The sequence below is a fragment of the Macaca nemestrina genome, chromosome 2, assembly GCF_043159975.1.
Source record: "Macaca nemestrina isolate mMacNem1 chromosome 2, mMacNem.hap1, whole genome shotgun sequence".
NCBI lineage: Eukaryota > Metazoa > Chordata > Mammalia > Primates > Cercopithecidae > Macaca > Macaca nemestrina.
Genome location: NC_092126.1, coordinates 157,340,531 through 157,363,615, shown reverse-complemented (window position 1 = coordinate 157,363,615; position 23,085 = coordinate 157,340,531). Strand labels below are relative to the sequence as shown.

The 23,085-nt window shown below is 50.6% G+C and overlaps 1 protein-coding gene across 1 annotated transcript; it reads left to right on the top strand.

The window, feature by feature from the left end:
* The first annotated feature begins 12,891 nt into the window (after positions 1-12,891).
* On the top strand, positions 12,892-22,745 carry LOC105470226 (nuclear pore membrane glycoprotein 210). Its single transcript, XM_011722006.2, has 5 exons — positions 12,892-13,029; positions 14,124-14,303; positions 16,987-17,067; positions 17,868-18,110; positions 22,512-22,745. The coding sequence occupies exons 1-5, from the start codon at positions 13,027-13,029 to the stop codon at positions 22,521-22,523; spliced, it is 519 nt and encodes a 172-aa protein (XP_011720308.2). The 5' UTR covers positions 12,892-13,026; the 3' UTR covers positions 22,524-22,745.
* Positions 22,746-23,085: the final 340 nt, after the last annotated feature.

Here is a 23,085-nt window from a genome sequence, read left to right as displayed (position 1 = left end):
ATCCCAGAACTGCTTGTGCTTTCCTGCTGTCACAATGCAGAAACCCCTACCCCCGTGCCACACACACACACATGCACGCACACACATGCATACACACATACACATGCACATGAACACACACCCACACGCACATGTACTCACACACACACTTGCCACTGTCTAGGCACATGGATAGCTGCCTGCTGGACTGCCTCTCCCCAACCCCAGCCTCTCTCAGGGGCCCCAGGCAGAGGCGCTGCTGTTAATAGTATAGGTGCACTAGACTGCCCACGCCTTTAATCCCAGCACTTTGGGAGGCCAAGGCAGGCAGATCACCTGAGGTCAGGAGTTCAATACCAGCCTGGCCAACATGGTGAAACCCTGTCTCTACAAAAATACAAAACTTAGCCAGGCATGATGTCAGGTGCCTATAATTCCAGCTACTTGGGGGGTCTGAGGCGGGAGAATCATTTGAACCCGGGAGGCGGAGGTTACAGTGAGCCAAGATCGCCCCATTGTACTCCAGCCTAGAAGACAGTGAGACTCTGTCTCAAAAAAAAAAAAAAAAAAAAAAAGTATAGGTGCATTGGAGGTGGGATGAATTGGAGGTGGGGATGGGAAGGGCTCCCCAGGAATAACCCTGCCTAGATGACAGCCACCCCATGGTGGACTCAGCCACCAGGAAACTTAAGTCTTGAATATGGTGGAGGCAGCAGGTACAGGCTGGAAGAGGAAAGTGAGATTAGATTCCCAGGGTCCCTAAATGTCAGGATGAGGAGGTCCTAATGCCTCGTGGGAGCAAGCTTTGGAAGAGGCTGGGGCTGCATGGGGGCAGCAGTAGGGAGGCTGGCCTGGAGGGAGGTGGCACTGAAGGGACACACCTGTGCCTGTCCCCGATGGCTCAGTCCTCGCTGACACCAGGAATCCCTTAGTTGGGAGTGGGGGGCGTCATGGCCTCCTGCCTGGTGCCTGAACACCCCAACGGGTTCCCCTAGAACTTTGTACTTCCTTCCTCTGCCCTGACGCACCCCCCGCCACCGCCCACCTGATTGCGGAGGCATTCAAGCTTCCTCCCCTTGTGGTCTCTGCTCCCCTGAGAGCTGCTCTCCCTTGCAGACCCCCTCCTTATCCTTGTCACCCACACTGCACACCTTCCCATCACTGACTCAGTCTTGCTCTTCCATCCGTGCATTGGAGTCACCTCTCCCTACAGTCAGCTGCTGCACCCTGAGTGCCTGGCACACCTGTGGCCCCAAGGAGGTGCTCAAATATACAACTCTCTGGATGCCTCAGATCTGGGTGGCTCCCTTGTGTGACATATGGAGGGAAGCAGAGCTCAGTGGGTCATGTGCCACCCTAGGCGATGAGGGCTGTCCCTGTCCTCTCATGAGCCAGCCGTGGCCCCTCTTCCAAGGTACCCTCCCCAAACTGCCCAGACTGGCCAGCAGCCTTCCCATCCACCCTGAGGTGGTGTCTGCCACACGCTCCGAATCTGGCCCTTTACTGTAAGGCCCTGAAGGGCAGGGCGTGCGTGTGAGTCACACACCGCTGGGGACTGGTGGGGTGGGGTGGTGTCTAAGACAGACTATTGCCAACCCCCTCGTTGGTCTGGAGTGGAGGAGCCAGCAACTCGCTCCATCTTTGGGGACTGAAGGGAGGCCTCAAAGGGGCTGTGGCCATTCCACTGGGCTCAGGAGCACCAGGGGCTTATTGGGGCTTGTGACTAGGAGCAAGGCCAGGCTCTGGGGCTTTTAGGCCTGCTCTTCTGGAGGGGCAGCCTGCAGGCTGGCCTGATGTTGGCTCTTGGGTGGCCAAGATGGCCTGCAGGTGGCCTCCTACATCTGATGGCCTTGCCCTTGCCCTTCAGCACGACCCTCTGGTGCCGGTGTCAGCCTCTACAGAGCTCATCCTGGTGGAGGACGTGAGAGTGAGCCCAGAAGAGGTGACCATCTACAACCCCCCTGGCGTTCAGACCTAGCCCTTGCCCTGTCACCTCCTGCCTGGGTGAGGCCCACCGGGGGACCCCTCACCCTCTGGCATGCTGCCTGCCCTCCCCTAATCTGCCTCCTGCAGGTGGAGCTCCAAGACAGGAAAGACTTGGGCTACTTCTTCCTCAACACCAGTGCCACGGATGACATCAAGGTGGCCTGCCAGGAGGCCAGGGCCATCGCCATGGTGAGCCTAGGCCATCGGTCCCCCAGGCAGTTTTCATTCCTCATCTAGGCTACATGTGGTTAGTAGATTGGTTATTTTTTAAGCTGGCACTTTTTGATGGGATTGTTTGTTTTCTTGCTGATTTGTTTGAGTTCCTTGTAGATTCTGGATATTGGTCCTTTGTCAGAAGTATAGATTGTGAAGATTTTATCCCCTCTGTGGGTTGTCTGTTTACTCTGCGAAGATTTTCTGTCACTCTGTGGTTGTCTGTTTACTTTGCTGGCCTGAGGACATGAATAAACATTCTCAAAAGAAGATATACAAATGGCCAACAAACATATGGAAAAACGCTCAACATCAGTAATGATCAGGAAATGCAAATCAAAACCACGATGTGATACCACCTTACTCCTGTAAGAATGGCCATAATCAAAAAATTAAAAAATAGTAGATGTTGGCGTGGATGCGGTGAACAAGGAACACTTTTACATTGTTGGTGGGAATGTAAAGTAGCACAACCTCTATGGAAAACAGTGTGGAGATTCTTTAAAGAACTAAAAGTAGATCTACCATTTGATCCACTCCTGGGTATCTACCCAGAGGAAAAGAAGCCATTATTCGAAAAAGATATTTGCACATGAATGTTCATAGCAGCACAATTTGCAATTGCAAAAATATGGAACCAACCCAAATGCCCAGTCAACAAGTGGATAAAGAAAATGTGATATATATATATATAGTTCATTATATATATATATTATTTGATGATATATATATATTATTTCACTATATTTTATGGCTGAGTAGTATTCCATCTGCATCATCATATACTGGGGCCTTGCCATTTTATGAGTAGAACTGTAAGGATATACAGGAAAAAATACTTAAAATAGTACTACTACTTTTTTTCATTTTAATGGAAAAAATTATTTTAAAATTCTTCACTCTCAACCCCAGGGAGCAGCTGCCACTGGACCAGCTGTTAAGGGAGTCCTGGGTCAATAGCGACAAGAAGACGTGGTTCTAGCCATACAGAGAGCCACTCCTGGACCTCCCAGGCCCCCCAACAACCCAGCTCATAGTGGCCATGGGATTCAAGGAAGCAATATTAAAAAAATAAAATAAAATAAAAAATCATCCCATGGCCACCTACCTAATCATGGAGTTCAGAAAAGTGCAGAGGAGAAAGAGTCCAACATCGGAGCACAATCTCTGCCTCCTGGGAGTCCCACCTGTCCTTCCCCATCTGCCACAGTTAATTCAACCTTCCCTCCCCAACCCAGAAAAGGACTCAAAACCAGCTGACCTTTCCCACTTTCTAAATCGCAGAAGCATGAAAAGGACCATCCTTGGGAGTCAGGGCAGCACCCTACCTGGCCTGGAGATGAAGCCAGCCATTCCCAGCAAAGCCCCCCAGCATACGCCTGTGGCTTCACCCTCCACAGAGCACCAGCAGCTATGGGGGAACCCCCAAGGAGCCTTGTCTCAGGGAACCCACCAGGAAGTCGGCTCACTCCATGTGGAAGACCCAGAAGAGGTGACTTGGTCTGAGGGAACCCTCGAGAAGACAGATGGTGTAACCTCAATCTCTGTGACTAAAAGGAGCCACGGATGCCATTGGCAAAAGATGCTTCAGTTTCATGCTCCAATTATGTTGTTTCTGACTAGCACAAAAAAGTCAAAGGGATAAGGCAGCACTAGTGAACCCAATGGACAGCTGGGCCAAGACAAAAACCAAGTGGTTAGGGCAGTCAAGCTACACTTCCTCTATTTTACTACATTTATTATGTTTTTCTTAATATTATTTCAATTGGCAAATCATGCTTGTATTCATTTATGAGATACAGAGTGAGGATTAGATGGATGTGTGCACCATGGAATGACAAAATCACACTACGTAGCATCTGATCACCTCAGAAAGACAAATTCCACGTGATGTCCCTGAAGTTTCCATCTAAAAATGTTGACCTCATAGAAGTAGCGAGTAGATTGATGGTGAACGGGGGTTGGGGAGCAAGTGTGTGGAGGGGTGGCAGAGGGAAGAAATGGGGGCTTGTTGGTCAAAAGACCACAGTCTCAGTAGGAAAGGAGGAAGGGGTTTTGATATCTAGTGCACAGCAGTTTGACCAGAGTCAATGGGAATGTATTGCATACGGAAAACACCTGAGAGAGTCCATGTCATATCCCTGCATTCAGAATGGAGAAAATAAAGGCTCCGAGGTTCAAAAACATTTAAAACCTTGTGACAGGTTGACCATGTGTAGTTTGCAACAGCTGTGGGTGAGAGCTGGGCAAGATGACGACGCTGTCATGTGCCCAACACACCTGGCCCAGAGGCATTCAGCAGAGGACACAGGTGTCCAAGCTGCTGCCAGGGTCAATGAACAGGATTCAAAAGTCAAGAGGGCATCTGGCAGCCCTGTGGCCTTCAATGGCCTATCCAAAGCTATAGGTGAGCTGAAGGACAGCCTGGAGCCTCCTGAAGAACTGAGGGCCCCTTTGCACCACCTGGCACAGGGCACCATCTCTTCCTCCTGTCTGTCCCCTGCTTCCTCTGTCCTGCCATCTCCCCCTTCCTCCCCACTCAGCTCCCTGCAGTCCTCTCTCCACCTTTCCAAGGTAGACACAACTTGCTGCTCTCCTGAGGTCCCACTAAGGCTGTGGCTTCTGGTTCCCACACCTCTGTGACTTGATTTTCCTGGCTCCCTCCTTCACTTCCTTTCTGTTTGTCCCAGCCCCACCCCCAAATCCCTTTCTGCCGGCTCCCTGTCTGCCATTCCTAATCCCTTCATCCTGATTCCTTTTCTGCTACATTTTCTCTAGCTAAGTCATCTTTTATTTACTTGCTAATAATCTATCCCTCGGTCCCCTGGTTGTCTGTCTTACGCAACGTGGAATGATGAAAACCTAGAAACTAGAATCTAACTCCTGGCCCTAGACAGGACTCAGTTTTTGTGAAAGGGAGGAAAAAAACAAAAACAAAACAAAACACAAAAGCAAACCCCAGCAAACCAACACCTAGTCTAGAGCCTGATACAAGTGTCACTCAAAATATGTTTCCTTTCTTTTTCTTTTCTTTTCTTTTCTTTTCTTTTTCCTTCCTTCCTTCCTTTATTCCTTCCTTCCTTCCTTCCTTCCTTCCTTCCTTCCTTCCTTCCTTCCTTCCTTCCTTCCTTCCTTCCTTCCTTTTCTTTGAGACACAGTCTCACTCTGTCTCCCAGGCTGGAGTGCAGTAGCGTGATCTCAGCTCACTGCAACCTCCACCTCTTGGGTTAAAGCAATTTCCCAGCTCTTCCTACAGCCATGCGAGTGAGGAGAACCTCACATCTTAAATCTGACTGCTTGAGCTATGCCTCGTTTTGTTTACTTTCAGAAATTAGAAAAAAAATTTCCTCATTACCAAGAAGAGAAGAGCTTTAAGTTAGGAAAAATGTGTACAGTGCCATTGAAACCGAGGCACCCTTTCATTCATATTCACTTTGTACTTATTATTTTATGTAAGCCTTAAGGGTGGACCTGTGGCCAGAGAGATAACTTTTATTCAAGAAATAAGAGTTCCTAGAGGTCAGTAATGGACTACGCTGCCTCTTAAAGTAGAGAGCTCCCTGTCTCTGGAGGCATTTGAGCAGAAGCTGGGACACTTGTCGGAAAGACTCAAGGTGGGATTCCAGCATGGGTGTCAAGTTTCTCCAGGAGACCTCTGAGCCCCTGTTGAATCTTAAAATGCTGCGATTCTAGGAGTGCCTCTGCAGTTCTGTTTTACAGATGGCCACAGGGGAGCTCGGGCACTCTCCCTCTCTGGATTGTGGACTGGCCCCTGGCCTGGATGAGTGGCACAGAGTGCCCATTGCAGGCAGGACCCAGGATGAGTCTCCACTATGGCAAGCAGCAGCCCACGCAGCAGGCCATGTGAACTGCCCTTGTCCAGAAGTTTTCTTACATGGAGGCGCCCTGCCCACTGGGGTCTCCACTTCCCCTCATTCTGGGCTTGTGCCAAAGACCCTCACAACTCTAAATGGAAATCGGCCGTGGTTCCTCTGGACTCTTCCGAAGCCTGCGGGTAGAATTTTCCAGGGAGCGTTGACGTCAGAGGCAGGTCCTGGTGGCTTCTCACAGGCGGCTGTGTCTGAGGGACGTCTACATGTGGCTATGCCTTTTTCCAGCTGCTGAGGAGCAGCACAGAGACAGACAAGCCCCCGACACTCCCCAGTTAGTTCCTTCCTATTGATACACATTCAGGACGCAAGGATGGCTCACGGGCGTGCGTGGCTTCGGAGCGTCTCTGGGGGGCTCTCCTGGGCTCACACAGCAGGGATCCTGTGGAGGTTTTTATGTCCACATGATGGTCATGGGCTGTGCAGGGTTGTGATGAATTCTGCTCACCCAGCCTCAAAACACTCTGTAAGGGCCTTTATTTTGTTTTTTGGCTGGTTTGTACATGGAGCTTTATCTGATTTAAACCTAGAGTTTCCTTCTTCTCAGCAATTCTTTACATTTCAATCAAGTCCTCTAGGTGGAACCCATGCAATAACCAGAGCAGGGGAAGGAGCCTAGTAGGCACTTTACACTTTTCATTAACCTATGCACTCAGCGACGCTGGAGAGCCTGTCATGTGCCAGATGCTGTGCTGGGTGCTGTAGATTTGTCGGAATGAGGCCGGCGGCCCTCCTCCTATCCTCTTCGAGCCGTGAGGGGGAGTAATCAGGGGCACAGACCATGACACTCTTGCATGGCACAGCCTGGCCCATCATACAACATTGATGGGTCATTGACATGGGCAGTTTGCAGGAAACAGACATTAATGGGTCCAGTGACATTCAGAAACATCCTCAGGGTCCCTTCTCCCCTGCAGTTGCCACCTGTCAGAAACAAGTCTGAAATGCAATCAGGGCCCCAGGAAGTGGGGGCTGAGATGATGTGGGCAGAGTCTTGGGGCCTGGCAAGCTCCAGGCCACGTGACAGTTTCAGCCCCCATACGCACAGAGCTGCCTCTGGCTGCACTCACAGCATCTTAATGAGCAACGACGCATTTGTCATCTCCCACTCTATGACAGGACTTTCCCCTTGGCTTAGTGTTTCCCGACGTTCTCAGGTGGCACCTTTAATTCATAAAGGATAATGAATTCAGAAATTAGAATTCATTCTGGGCATGGGTCACCACCACCTCCTTCCCCTCGCAAATGTTCTCCCATGTGTCAGTCAGGAAGCAGGTGGGTCCAGAACACATGGAGAGGCCAGGTGATATGAGTCGCATATGCAGTGTAGAGTTAGGAGTGGGTGCAGGTCCCCACTCTGCCACCAGCTAGTGACCAAGTGCCCTCAGTTCCCCAAGCCTCCAGAGTTGCCTGGTGAGGACTTCCTTAAAGCATCACTGTGAGGCACTGTGAGGCCCAGTAAGCCACTGTGCACCAGCCCGAGGGGCAGGCCAGGCTCTGTGGGCTCCAGAGATGGTGGCTGGATGCCTATCCCCTGGGAAGTCAAGTGGAAGAGAAATTGATTTCCCCACTGCCATTTTAATGTGTCTTTAAAATGTGCAAAATGGTTCTGAAAGAGAAGAAAATGATGGCCGGGCACGGTGGCTCAAGCCTGTAATCCCAGCACTTTGGGAGGCCGAGACGGGCAGATCACGAGGTCAGGAGATCGAGACCATCCTGGCTAACACGGTGAAACCCCGTCTCTACTAAAAAATACAAAAAACTAGCCGGGAGAGGTGGCGGTGCCTGTAGTCCCAGCTACTCGGGAGGCTGAGGCAGGAGAATGGCGGGAACCCAGGAGGCGGAGCTTTCAGTGAGCTGAGATCCGGCCACTGCACTCCAGCCCGGGCGACAGAGCAAGACTCCGTCTCAAAAAAAAAAAAAAAGAAAAGAAAAGAAAATGAGCAAAAACCCTTCCCTGCGTTACCCTGTGTGGGGCTCCTCAGTGGGTGCACCATGGAATTTCTTCACATTGTGAAGGACCTACCCACTCCTGACAGCAGTAACTTTTGCAGGAGTTTGAAGTCGGAGTCTCGAATTGGGTTATCAAAGAAAGTTCTCATCACTCTCCTTAATCTTTCAATGGGTTTTCTTTGGGGGAATTATTCAATTTTTTGCTGGGGCTGGTGAATCAGCCCCAGCAAAACCAGAACTGGTGGCTCCTGGACCCCATTCCTCAGCCCGTATTTGACACTAGGCCCACGTGGTGATGGCTCAAATCACATAGCTACTGTTTTGGAGTATAAGCATGACGTCAACTTTGTGATCTTTATTCATCTACTGTAAGTCATTATATGGAATAACCCAGGCATGTTGCATCTGTATTGATGTACCCTGAATCGGTGGTATGTGCAGCTCAGGTCAGCTTGTTGATCTCCTGTGCCCCCAGCCAGTTATGGGCTTGGGCCTTTCTCAGCTTGTTCTTTGCCTTTGGCCACTCTCCCTCCTCCCCTCCCCGCAATTCCATTTCGGCTCCAAGAGGCATCCAGCTCCGTTCCCCTGGGAAGTGGAGAGTTGGAAAGGAGCCTAAGCTGGGAGTTAGAGTATCTGGTTCTATCCCCAGTTCTGCCTTTTCAAAGCCACACCCCTATCCTGTCATCTGGGCCTGTTTCCTCACCTGTATATTGAAGAAGTTGGACTAGAATCAGCATTTGCCAAACAGGTAAGGGTCCATGAGGTTTGCAGGTAATTTTCAGAATTTCCAAGGCTTGACAAAGCTGGTTTTACTCTGTAAAGCCAAGCAGGCTGGAGCACCAGGTTCCATGACCTTATCCAGAATTACTCAGAGCAGTGGCCCTGGAGCTCATCCAATCAAGACATGCATGGGGGGAACAGTCTGGGCCAGATGCTGGCCTGAGTCCTGAGGGTATGTGAGTGCTGGGGACAGCCTAGAGAGGAAGGCCAGATGCACTGCAGGCCCCGTCAACACTGATGGCATGCAGCAGGTCCAGCCCCCGGGAGAGGGGAGCAGAGGCACTGGAAGAGCTGACCTGGATGAGGCAAGATTGTTCTGAGGAAGAACACCGGACCTGGGCCTGAAGGATGACTTGGAGCCAGCAGGTGGAGGCTGGGGAAAGAGCCCCAGGTCTTTAAGGGGGCTTCGAGCTCCAGAGGCAGGCAGACAGCAGGTAGCTGGCTGTGTGAGTGGGAGAGAAGGCCTGTGTAACTGGAGCATAAGCATGGTGGGGGAGTGTGATGTGTGTGGAAACTGGAGAGGAGGCAGGGGCCAGATCACACCAGGGTTTACAGGGCATTCTAAGGCTTTGGGCTCATTCTCAGAGCACTGGGCAGCTGTTGAAGGGTTTTCACCTGGGCGAGAAATTATCCTATTTGGTTTTCTCTTTTGGGTCACAGACCTGATTTTGTATGTGTGTGTGTAGGTTCTTGATATTGAAACTAGCTTTGCAAACTCTGAAGTGCTTACTTTAAAAACCCCTGCTACTCACCCCATGAATATGAGACCACAAATAGCAAGCAACAAAGCCAGGCACAGATAGAGGAGTGGGGCAGCCGGCTGGACTCGCTCACTAGCTCCATGACCTGTTCCTGCCTGCCCAGCTCCAGTACCACCTGGATGAAATACACGCCTAAGCAATAAGGCAAGTTGTATGCAGTCCATCAAACAGACACGTTACGTGTGTGAATGCCCATCCTGTGCAGCATGAGAGGGTGACTGTGATGCACTTTTTTAGGGGAGAAAGTCCTGAAGACAGAATCCCTAAAAGTGGGTAGTTGGCCAGGCACAGTGGCTCACGCCTGCAATCCCAGCACTTTGGGAGGCTGAGGCAAGTAGATAAGGAGGTCAGGAGATCAAGACCATCCTGGCTAACACAGTGAAAGCCCATCTCTACTAAAAATTAGCCAGGCGTAGTGGCACGTACCTATAGTCCCAGCTACTCAGGAGGCTGAGGCAGAATTGCTTGAACCTGGGAGGCGGAGATTGCAGTGACCTGAGATAACGCCACTGCACTCCAGCCTGGGTGACGGAGTGAGACTCCATCTCAAAAACAGGGTGGGTAGACAGAAAATGATTAAAGTGGGGGCTCTTAGGCTGGGGTAAGTGGATTGCCTGAGCTCAGTAGTTCGAGACCAGCCTGGGCAACACGGTGAAACCCCATCTCTACTAAAATACAAAAAATTAGCTGGGAGTGGTCCCAGCTACACGGGAGGCTGGGGCAGGAGAATTGCTTGAACCCAGGAGGCGGCATTTGCAGTGAGCCAAGATCGTGCCACTGTACTCCAGCCTGGGTGACAGAGGAAGACTGGATCTCCAAAATAAAAAATAAAAAATAATGGGGTTCTTGCCTTGAGCCCAGAAGTTCAAGGTTGCAGTGTGCTGTGATGATGCCACTGCACTCCAGTCTGAGTGACAGAGCTAGACCCTGTCTCTAAAAAAATGAAATAAAAAAATAAAAACAAGGATCTATTCTAGCCACAGTGGCATACACCTGTCATCCCAGCTGCTGCTCTGGAGGCTGAGTCGGGAGGATGGCTTGAGTCCAGAAGTTTGAGGCTGCAGTGAGCTGTGGTGCTACCACTGCACTCCAGCCTCAGAGACAGAGCAAGACCCTGTCTCTTACAAAAATAATAAATAAATATTAAAAGGGTCTTTGGCAGTGAAAAGGCTGGAAAACCCTAGCTTTTCACTCACACCTTTGCAGTCACTCCTTCACACAGAGCTGGGGCTGTTGATCAGATACAGAGTTGAGCGAGATGCACGGAACTTACACTGGGGTGACCTCGTGGGCTGCTCCCAGGTTCTGCGATTCAGTCCGTTCTGACTGGAACTTCTCATGGAGAGCTGCCGCTGAAAAGTAGCTGTCTCATTTCTGCCAGTCCCTGTCTTGCAGTTTCACAGAAGACTTCACGGGGGGCTTCTCTACCGCCAGGGCTGCAGCGGCAGGTGGCCAGCTCAGGACGTGGCATCCTGGGACTGCATTCTCACTCTGCCCCCAAGTTCCTGCACATCGTAAGGTTGCTGTCTGTCCCTCTTGGATCAGCTTCCATTTTCTTTTCTTTGTAAAATGTGCAAAGTGGAAATCAATGTTCAGTGAGATCTAGCTCAGCACTGACGTGTTATATCCCAAGCCCATCTCCTGGCTAGCAGTGGGGTTCGTGATGAGAGGTGGGCAGGGCACTATTTGCGGTAGGATTTCCTTGTCCACTGCTTTCCAGTGCTGGCCTGGTGGGCTCTGCTAGTGGGGTGAAAGGCTGGTGCTGAGGGCAAGGCACTGCTCATGGACCTGAGCAGAGGGGGGCTATGCATGTAATCCACCACCCGCCCCTCCACCCCGGCCCTGAACCTTGCAGGTATACCCTTTGCTCCCTGGCTCGTCTACCATCATGACCCATGACTTGTGCCTCGTCTTCCCGTCCCTGGCCAAGGCTGTCGTTTACGTGTCAGACATTCAGGAGCTGTACGTCCGTGTGGTTGACAAGATCAGTGGAAGCTTCATGACAGGGCCTCCTCAGCAGACCTGCAGGAACTGAGAGTGAGGGGGCTGTGGGATGTTTCCTATGGCCTTCGCTTTTGCTCCTGGGGTCTGCATCCCTTCCCCTGTGAGCTTGCAGAGCTGTCTTCTATCTTCTTCGCTCCATGTTGATGATGCAGAGTCCCTCCAGTAAGGGACTTCTTCATCCCAGGTGACATCTCCATCAGGCTTGGCAGTAAATCTTGCTGGAAGTTGCCTCTAAATTAGCCATGACCTGGGAATTCTTGTCTTTTAGCTGGCGTAGATTATTAACCAGCCAGGCACACGACTCGCTGAGCATGAATTTTCCCCCGAAAATACAGGTTTTGGGTTCTCTGGAGTTTCAGTGGCAAATCAGTACAACTCACTCATGCCAAGTACCATTGCAAAAAAGGACAAGGAATAGATCTTGTTTTATCTTTCACATCAATAGGGAAATTTTACTACTCCAAATATCTGAGGTGACTGAAGCTGGGCTTCCAGAGGGTTGTGGTTGGGATCCTGATTGGATAGAAGGGCTGGTAATTAAAAGGGCATATTAGGCTCCTTAAGAAGCTATTATGCTCTACCCAGCCTCACATACTTCTCCTATAATCTCATTTCCACTGCTGTTTGCTAATTTTCTGTTTCTTCACTGTGTATTTCTGACTCTCATTTCCTAAGGTTCTTATTGTATTCTACACTGCCAGGTGTGAGCTATTCAGTCAGTGAGCATTTATTGAACTCCTACTGGATGTCTGCTGCTGTTCTAAGCAGTGTCTCATCTCCCTAATTAGTGTATTAGTTATTTAAGAGTAGGGAGTGGAACTTATGCCTCTAAGTATCCCCAGTCGCCCTCCCCTGACCCATCCATTGGAATAAGCGCTTCATCAGTTTTCATTTGCTGACTGGCTGATAGTCCAGAGGTAAACCTGGGTGACTCATCCCTGATTCCCAGGTCTGTGGGTTGAGACTGGTGATGCTATTAGTATCTCAGGAAGTCATGGGGCACCATAGATGGTGACATTGGTCTTTCAGAGGCCATCCCCGAGCCTCTGTCTGCACGATGCAGGTGGAGATTGGGAAGACAGTGAAGGCAAACATCCGTGTGCTGGACTTGCACAAGAAGCCCCTCCTGGCCAAATACTTCCCCTTCCTGCACCTGAAGCTCCGAGCAGCCTCCCCAGTTGTCACATTGGTGTGATTCCTCCTGGTGGTCACCTCCTCCAGCAGAGATGTCACAAAGGGAACTCCTGAAGTAGGTGATTCCTGGACGAGGGGAGCTCTGAGGTCTCGCATGGGTTCAGTATGTGGTGTGGGGCTGTCTCAAGGTATTAGGTCATGATAGGAGCTGCACTGCAGCCACAGGCCATGGCAGTCGTGGCCCAGGGATTGTTCCAAGTCTATTCACAGCAGCAACATTAAACCAGCCCTGCCAACATCCTCCCTGTGCCTGGGCCACACTGGGGATGGTGGCATCATTAATTTGTGATCCGAAGCAGGTGGGTACTATCTGTGTCTCTAGATGGACTCGCACCTTTCTTCTGGCAATGAGAAATTTGTTTCTGACCAGCAATAGCACAGCACTGCAGAGACCAATCTTCCTACACAAGCAGTGCCCTGGACGCCTCCTGTGTTCACTCACCTCCTCCTGCCAGGAGGGCACTTGTAGGGGATGCAGGAGGAGCAGGTGGGGACTTCACCGGCTCCACATCATGGCACCGGCATCCCTGGTCTCCTCCTGGGCTAGTCCTTGTCGCTTGATCCTCGTCTGAAAAGTTCTGAGAGCACCGACAAGAGAATGATTCTAAGGTGTTTTACAGCAGAAATTGGGAGAAATTTAGGGAAGGAGGCAACCTTCAAAAGAGGAGTCAGGGAGTCCTAAAGGCAGTGGATGGCAAAGTTTGACCCATGCCAGCGTTTCCAGAGGGCATGCTAGGACGTAGATTCAGGGCTGCCTCTGGCTCCATGGGCCGGGGTGGCTGGAGGGTGTGCATTGCTGGTCAGCGACCACACACTGAGAACTGCTGATCCAAGGGGAGGGTTCCAGCTGCGTGAAAGGTCCTTGTTTTCATGGGGTTTCACTTCTCGGGTAGTGGAGCACAGTCACAAACAGCAGAATATGCCCCAAAGAACCAGAGAGCCTCGGCCAGTGGCTGGGAGGCAGCCCCCAGGACCCTGGGGCCCACAGGTCACTGCTCACAGAGGCGTGATGTCCACTCACAAAACATGTAAGTCATATTCAATGCCATGGGTTCAGGGCACAGCAGTTCCTTCTCTCCTCTATCTCAAACGGTCCTTTCCCCGCTCGGGCTGACTCCGAGGAAGGCGACAGTGCTTATCGGGGTCATGATGGAGGTGAGAGCTGAGAGGCCACATCATGCTCCAGCCCCAGTGTGGGCCACTGCATGGCAGCCCCGGCTCCTGGAACACTGCCGTTGTCCCAGCACGTGGTGACTGTGTAGAGGTGGAAGCCATCAGCACTGGGGCCCTGGTTCCATCTGGGAGAGACACAGGCTGCCTGGCACAGTAGGCACTGATGCACTGCTGTTTACTCCCCACTCAGGTCACCTCTGAGGGCAGCCCCCAGCCTCAGTCCAATATCCTTTTCTCCATCAGCAACGAGAACATTGTGCTGGTGAGCACTGCCAGGCTGGTACGAGCCCTCACCATGGGGAAGGGCACTGTGTCTGGGCTTGTGCAGGTGGTGGATGCAGAGAGTGGCAAGGTGGTCATCATCTCTCAGGTAACAGACGTGCTGTTGGAGACTGGCACTATCTGAACTCCCCAGGACAGCCAGCTCTGGTGATAGGCCACTGCTTCCCAGAGCAGCTATGCCTGAGACAAAGGCCTCTTTATTGTGTTTGGGTTCTACCTCTGAGGACCACCTCTCTCCAAGGGTGCTGCTTCTGCCCCCTGGGTCTGCAGTCCCTCTCAGGGCCCCCTGTGCAGGACAGCCCTGCTGACATGGGAGCACCCAGACCCCCAGAGGTTGCTCGTCTCCAGGCTGAGTCTCCCAGTCTTTCCAGCTGCTCCTTACAGGACAAGGTCGTCAGCAACCCCTGGCCCCAAAGGGCCCTCCCAGTGGAGGGTGAGGGCAATCGTGGTGAGGGCAGGTGCTGCTCCAAGCACTCTGCCTTCATGTCCTTCAGTCCTCTCGGTGCCCTGTGCATTTTCCTGCTGTCCCCCTTTGATGGTGAGGAGACTGAGGGACTAGCTAGCGGCCCACAGCCACCATGTGCCAGTTCTGGGATTGGGCCCAGGGCCGCCCAGCATCAGAGCTCTCGGGCCTTTTTTTGGTCACTCGAATCTGGGCTTGAGCATGTGCTGATAGTAGAGAAGGGATGCTGTGGGCTGAGCATGCCTTCTGGGTGCATTGTACGTCTCCAGAATAGTGCGGTGTATGTGTGGCGAATTAAAAAATTGCACTTCAGCCCTGGAGTTGTATTTCCAGGTGGAGAGAAAAACCTGGGTCGTCTGCTAGCATCTTCTACACCAGCTGAGGTTGTCATCTTCCCCGTCTCTGTGCAGGGTGGAGGACTTTCCAAATTGCTTTTCTGGGCTGGCAGTGAAGGTAGGAGGCTAAGTTAGGACAGTCTTCTCCCTGGAGGGTCTCCCTGCCTCACTTTGGTGGGATTGACTCCAGCAGGTAAAAGTCGGTGTCTGAAGAGTCTGACAACTTCCCTGCTTTGTGAGGGGTGGGTCTCCTTTGGTCCTCTGGAGAGGAGGTGAGAAACCATTTCCGTCTTCTGACTAAGTCTCAGGGCTAAAATTGGGGCCTTTGCATTCTTCGTGACCTCCTTCGCCAGCGGTGACTTGCAGAAACATCTCAGGGAAGGTTGCTTTGGGGTTCCGCTCACAGCTGGGCCAGAAACTTGGTCTGTAAGAAGAGCCTTCTGTGATGTTTAATGCAACTGTGGACAGAAACCTGTTTCAGAATCAGTCATCCCATTCCTCGTGAGAACTAGGTCCCCTGGAAGCAGTCCGTGCAGTCCTGAGTTCAGAGCCTGTAAACACAGCGCCCCAGGAGCTGGTGAGTGAACTGCCCTAGAGAGGGTGCAGGGAAGTCCTTGTTTTCAGAGGCTGACTTTGATCCGCCATTGAGTTCAGTGATTTACTCCTTTTCCCAGCATTTTCCGTGCCTGCCCAAGTATCCCCGTTAAGCCACAAAATCTGAATTGCAAAGGTGGATGCCCAGATCCAGTGTGTGTCGATTTCCAAGACAAAGTCTTGGGGATGTTAAAATCTGTCCTGGGAACGTGGCAGGGTTCAGATTGGCTTCCCAGAGTGTCACATTCAGGACTATGACTTACAGACAGGAGGCCTGGGTTTGCTTTTTTGTATATTTGTTTTGTTTTGTTTTGTTTCTCTAAAAAGGATTGCAGCCTCAGGAACTGGTTCATTTTCCAGTAGCTAAAAGGGTAGCTGACTGGAAATTCAGCCAGAGGGACACAGGGCATTGAGTATCCCTCCTCTTTGTTGTCTGACTTTGCTGGCATTCTCCCCTCTGGGTCCCCCATCTGGTGGGTTGGGGAGGTGCTGGGGAAAGGCCCTGGTGGCCCTTGGCAGGTGGAGGGGCTGCATCACCAGCCCCATCTGAAAGGCATCTTCTTGAGCCCAGGCAGGCAGGGGCTTCGCCTGCAGCCCCCGTGTCCTTGCCTGGAATGTGATTCTGGTCAGATGCTTCCAGTTCCATCTGTCCAATCCAGGTCACACGAGCAACACCCCAAGGCCACAGGGAGGGCCAAGACTAGCAAGAGGAGACTGAGCAGAAGGATAAGTGAAAGGAAGGGAATGAGTACTTATCAAGCACCTACTATGTGCCAGGCATTAGCCCAGGTCATGAGGCACAGAATGTGGGCTCAGCATGAGTACATGGCAAAGAGTCTAAGAGGTTTAATCACGTCAGTTCCGCATGAGTCAGCAGCACTAGAAAGAAGCTAGGAGAGTTAGATTAATAGGAGTATGGAGTTGAGAACGAAGGAGGTTATAAGGTCTGCTCTAATCAGATTCCACTGGACTCCTGCATTTGTCCCTGTACTCTGTTTAGTCAGATATAAGCAAGCTGGATTTGGGTTTGGGAGGGTCTGGAGACCTGTTGCTTGAGGGCAGCCTGGCCCAGAGAAGAGCAGACCCCAGTCCCTGGCCAAGTCTGAAGTGCTGACCTGGAGCAGCTGGATGAGACAGGGTGGCAGCCTCAGAGCACTGGGCTGGGACCTGTGGGGCCGTGGGAGAGGCAGTGGCTGGCTCATGCAGGGTGAGCCACCCATAAAACCAGGCCTCTCTTGGCAGAGGAGCACGGTGCTGGGCATCCTGAGGGGCCTTCTCGCCACAGCCTCTGATCTGCAGCCTCCTTCCCTTGAGGGGTCACATTCCAGGCCAGCACAGCGTCCTGGCACCCCGCACCTGAGTGCCATGCTCTTCCCCAGGACCTCGTTCAGGTGAAGGTGCTGCTGCTTGGGGCCGTGAGGATCCGCGTCCCCTTCACGCGGATGAGGACGAGCACTCAGGTAAGGGGACCTCCTGAGCTCTGAATCCGGGTTCCCAAAGAGCCACTGCTGGAACCCTGTCCTCGAGCTACAGCACTTCTCCACCTCCTCCGTCTGCCCAGCCTGGGTATCTAGGGGCACAGTGGCAGCTTCCCGCCCACCCCTACCCAGAGAGACACCCTCTTGTAGCCACTGAAGAAGGCCTGCTTCCTGCTAGCCTGTCACCTTCCCACACCTCAGATAGCACCAGGCGCCTAACAGGAGCGGGGTGACCGTAGCACTTACTCCACTTCATGCTGTCTTGGATATTAATCCGTTTGGTGTTCATAGCAGCCCTGGGAGGCTGGTGTCAGAACCATCTCCATGTCGCAGATGAACAAATGAACCCACAGAAAGCTTAAGACTCATGCCAGGGCCACCCAGCTAGGAAGTGGCAGCACTGGCAGTGGACTGGACAGCTCGGCACGGCACCTGCTGTGGCCTTTTGCCGTCTCACCTCCACTTGTGCCCTCAGCAGACTCTCAGCAAATAGAGACTGAAGGAGCTGGGGACCCCACCCTTGTGTGACCTGTGATCACGGACCCCGGCTAGATTAGGAGACAGGGGCCCCGAGGAACCAGCACTGTGGAGCAGGGCAAGCTGTGCTGCTGGGGAACACACAGCCTCCTAGACCTCCAGGGACTCCTTCCAGAAATGGGTCTCTTGGCCATGGGGAGGCGCAGCCCCCTGCAAGGGAGGGACGGCGTGGGGAAAACAGTCCCGCCTCTGGTTTGACTGGCATTTCATCAAAATTCCCAAATTTGTGTCGTGTCCTTCTCTAGTTGGGGAAGAACTGGGTATATCTCCTACTGCTTGAAGGAGGCAGCACAGCTTCTGGGGGCATTCCTAGTGCTGGGACCCCGCTGGTCACCAGGCCTGACTTCTCCCCACCGATGTCCATCTATATCACCCGGATCACCAACCACCAGAGCCCTTTCTCCTTTGGCAATGCCATGCCAGGCCTGACCTTCCACTGGTCTGTCACCAAGTGGGGCATCCTGGACCTCCAAGGGCAGCACCACAAGGTAGGTAACCACCCACCGAGAGCTCACCTCCCACCCCTGTCCCAGGCCAGCACCCTGAGAGACAGGGACTTCCCACAGGAAGTCCCCACCCTCACACCCAGAGAGGCCCTTTCTGTCCCTTCCCAAGGCTCAATGGGACTCCTTTCAACTAAAGGCTAACCACACAGACAGGGTGGATAGGTTCCTCTCCTAACAGAAGTGGCCATGTGGGGAAGTCACAAAAGTCCTGGGAGGTCAGAATCTGCAGCTTCTGACCATTTTCTGAGATGATGTCTGGCAGCCCTCAGTTTCCCCTGGTTTATCCCAGAGGCCAAACTCCCCTTCCCTTAGCCCAGCGAGGGGCCCTGGCTCCTCCTGAGATGTCAGAGCTGGAAGGTGCCAGGGAGAACCTCCTAAGTCCCTCTTAGTGTTAAGCAACGCCAGAAATGGGAGGGGACTTGCCCAGGGTTGCCCAGCAAACCAGTGGGGAAATGGGACTGGGCACCAGCCCCTGTAACTCCAGGTTCAAGCCCAGGTGGACCTTGGGCACACAGGACCCAAGCGGAGGATGGGCTGAAAGGTCGCTTCCTGCCCGGTTCAGAGACAGTGGGGATGGAGGCTAGGGGAGAGGCCCAGGCCCGGGAACGGAGTTTCCCAAAGGCTGCCTGAAGCTTGTCTAGTGTAGGACAAATGCCTCCCGACTCCACCCAGTGGGAACAGGGTCCTGTCCCCAGTGCCTGGGGGCTCTCCCAGATTGCTCTAATGGAACACAGGCAGTGAGACTTGTTAACAGGTATCTCAAAATAGAGCCATCTGTGGGTACACACTGCCAAACCCAGCATCGCTCTGGGGACCTACACACACTGAGGGCTGCGGGACGTCCTGTCATGAAGACCCCTGGCTTGCATGGGTTTGCCCAGTGTTTTCCAAATGCACATTGTGAGATGCAAGCAGGGCGGGGCCTGTGTGCCTTTGCTGGGGGGACCATGTCTGTGAGACCTGACCCTGAGAAGCTTTCAGTCTTCGGGGGGGTGACGGCAGCTCATTGCAGTGGGGTGAGCATCTGTGTGCGTTGGGTGCTGTGAGAGCTCAGAGCTGGGGCCGAACGAAGTCTTCACAGAGGAGTCATGTTTCAGGATGAGAGGGACTGGCAAAAGCCTGGAGGTGGGAACTCACTTGATGTGTGGCAAAAGTAGCAAGGAATTCTGAACTTAGGGTCTGGGGTGCCCCTTCACGCAGCGAGAGACTGGAGCTCACTGTGTCCCAGTGGTCGTTAATGTAATCATCTGTGTTTATTTAACAAACATGCACAGAGCACCCGACAGAGGCTGAGGTGCCCTTGCGCACTTTCCAATAGTGCCGCGTCCAGTCCTCAGGTGAGGCCTATGGGGCAGGGGCTGCAGGGGCTGCTGCCTGCTGATGTCCCTGAGACAGGGAGGAGCTGGGAGGGAGGGAGTCAGACCAGTTTCCTCTTGGACAATCACAAGTTAGTTCAGATGATATTAACCACAGGCCCAGGGCTCAGGCCCAAGGGGCGTCTACCTGGTCTGATCAGAGGTCAGTGGGGGGCTCAGGGCACAGCTTTACCTGCCAGTGAGTGACTGCCCCTGAGCCAGGCTGGGTGGCCAAGGAGACAGCAGCCCCGAGGGACCTTAGAGAGGGGACTTACACAGGTGGTGGACACATCTGGAGTCTTGCAGAGAAGGGGCCTGGAGTTCCCAGGTAAGTGCTGCCGTCTTGGGCTCAGGGAGCCACCAGGGCTTCGGAGCACCTCCGCGACCCAGGATCAGATCTGAGCCGACCTCATGAGGCTGATCATCTGCTGGACTGACTTCTCGCCAGGTCCCTGTGTGTGTCTATGTGGATCCTGCAAGAACATGACCAGACAGAGCCAGCCAGAGGGGCCTGGGAGGTGGAATGGGGGTTGTTCTGAGACAGCGGCAGTGAGGAGCAGGATGTCCTGCTGCTCATGAGAGGAAGGTGGTGCCTTGCCCAGGCTCAGTCCTGGCACAGTTACCCTGAGCAAGACCCTGGCACTGGAGTTGTGTGTGCTGCCCTCCGAGCTCACATTCTAGCAGGTAAAGTTCTCTCACACTGGGCATGGAGGGAGAAGCTTGTGTTTCCAGGCTCCTTGAAGGAGCTCCCATTAGGCTGCGCGAGCATGAGCCTGCTTGCCTTTTCTCATCACATCTCTGACCTTTTCTTTTTTTTTTTTATTTATTTTTATTTTTTATTTTTTTCACACAGGGTCTTGCTCTGTTGCCCAGGCTGGAGCATAGTACTGTGATCACAGCTCACTGCACCCTCGAACTCCTGAGCTTAAGCGATCCTCCCAGCTCAGCCTCCTGAATAGCTGGGATTACAGGTTTGTGCCATTACACTTGGCTATTTTTAAAATTTTTTGTAGAGACAGGATCTTGCTATTTTGCCTCATGCTAATATCAAACTCCTGGCCTCAAGCGATCCTCCCACCTCAGCCTCCCAAAGTGTTAGGATTACAGGTGTGAACCACAGCACCTGACCTCTACCTATTGTTAGTTATTTGTGTCTTTCCTCTTTATATCTACATCAGTTTTCACCATAGAGTTGTCTATATTACTCATTCTTTTCAAAGAAAGTTTTTTATTTGATTGATCAAATTCACTTTTGCTTTCTAATTCACACATTTATACTTTCACCTTTGTTAGTTCCTTTGTTTTATTTTCTTGGAGTCATTTGCATTTTTTCCTATTCCTTAAATTGAATATTCAATTTATCTGCTGTTTCCTTTTATAAAATAAACATTAATTTTGCAAAAATAATACATGCTCATCTTTTTTTCAAATAACTCAAGTGACACATAAAAGTTGAAGGGTTGGGAGGCCAACGTAGGTGAACCACCTGAGGTTAGGAGTTCGAGACCAGTCTGGCCAACATGGCGAAACCCTGTCTCTACTAAAAATACAAAAATAATAATAATAATAAATAGCCAGGCGTGGCGGCAGTGGCCTGTAATCCCAACTACTCAGGAGGCTGAGGCAAGAGAATCGCTTGAACCCTGGAGTTGGAGGTTGCAGTGAGCCGAGATCGCATCATTGCACTCCACCCTGGGCGACAGAACAGGACTCCATCTCAAAAAAAAAAAAAAAAAAAAAAAAAAAAGCTGAAGGGGACAAAGCAAAATATAAGGTAATGATCATCTCAGAGTCTCGCAAGAATGATTTATTGTCAATGTATGATGATCATTATTCCAGATATCTCTCTAAACATTTAAATAGACAGAATATAAAGAGATACTATTTTACAAAATATGGTCATGCTAATTGTAAAATAAAACATAAATTAGATTTTAAGAAAAAAGGCTAAAGTAAAACTGTAGGAATTATTCATTCAAAATTTTCAAACTTTTTTTCAAAAAAGATGTTAGTTCCTCAAAGATCTCTTTAAAAAAAAACGTGATTATGAAACAATGAAATTGTTAACTATTGTTAATTATTATTAGCAAGTTCCAATTTTCAACTGTATGTTTTCACTTCTTGGTAAGAAAAGTAAAGAAATTAGAACACTTATACTGTCTCCTACCTCTCCTCCTTCTCACTCATGATTTTGTACATTTTATCATTTTTTTTTACATTGTCAGCCTCTATAATATTAGTATTCTTCTTGGTAACCATACTTCTCACAATTTAGTTTTAGTTGTTGAAGTGAATATTTAAGTAGGTTTGATGTCAAACACTAATCTTCTTCTCATGGCTTTTGCATTTATGAATTTTAATATTTTAATCACTTCTTTGTTGCTTAGTTTGAATTGTTCCAAGTACATTTTTTTCAAAAAGGATCATGGTTGTTGTCTGCCCTGAGCTTTTTCATGCTTGAGAAGGTCTACCTGGTACATACATATATACATGAACGGTTTAGCTAACTGTAACATTCCTGGTTCATACTTTCACTCTGAGCTTTGTACATTTCCCTCTCTCTCTTCTGGAATGGGGTATGGAGATGGACAATTCTGAGAACAAATTTCCACCTTGTATTGTGTGTTAGCTATTTATTGCTGCATAACAAATTATCCCAAAACTGGGCGGCTAAAATCAATACATACTTATTATCCCACAGTTTCTGTGGGTCAGAAATCTGGAAACAGTTTAGCTAGATGATACCGGCTTGGAGTCTCTGTGAGGTTGCGCCTAAGCTGACAAATGGGGCTGCAGCCACCTGAGGCTCACCCAGGGCTGATGTATTTTCTTCCAGGCCCACTCAGATCCTTGTGACATGGGCTTTTTGGGGGTCTTTATGGAGGGTTACTCCCTTGATGAGTGACTGAAGAGACAGAGAGAGACAGAGAGAGAGAGAACCCATGCTAGAATCCACATACTTTTATAACCTAACTTCAGAAGTGACATACCATCACCGTCACTTCCTGTTGCCTTCTGTCACCTACAGATAAACCATTAAGTCCAGCCCACGTTCAAGGGGAGAGGAAGTAAGCACCACATCAACCACAGAAGAATAGAAAGAAGTTGTGTGCATGTATTTAAGACAACCACGTACCAGGAACTGCTTTTTTTTGGTATAGATAACTATCTTTTTTAAAATTTACCCTTGACATTTGGAGATTTCATCCAGTTACGTCTGAGTTGCAAATTCAGGTATATCTCTAAAATAATTTTCTTTGATTACATCTTCACATATTGTTTTCATTTTACTTATTCTTCTTCTTTTTCAGGAAAACCAATTATATGTTGGATTTTCTTTGCTTTCATATTTAATATATCTGTAATTATTGTTATAACTATATTGTTTTCCATTAATTTTTTTCATTAACTTGTGTTTCTTCTAGCTTATTTACCATGTCCCTAACTGTGTTTTTAGTTGTGTTTATTCCATGTGCCTCAGTATATTACTATTTGTGTATAGATTTACTGCAGAGCGCAAAAGCACATAAAAACAGAAAATATATTCTATATGCAAACAGCTATACATAGTTGCTGCTTTTAATGTGGTCTTGTGCTCTGTA

What these genes read in the sequence shown, in the direction of transcription:
- LOC105470226 (XM_011722006.2), top strand. An exon ending in AGGTGGTCATCATCTCTCAG is followed by an intron (nt 14,304 to 16,986) that starts GTAACAGACGTG and finishes GCTCTTCCCCAG; the next exon opens with GACCTCGTTCAGGTGAAGGT. An exon ending in GGATGAGGACGAGCACTCAG is followed by an intron (nt 17,068 to 17,867) that starts GTAAGGGGACCT and finishes GTCCTTCTCTAG; the next exon opens with TTGGGGAAGAACTGGGTATA.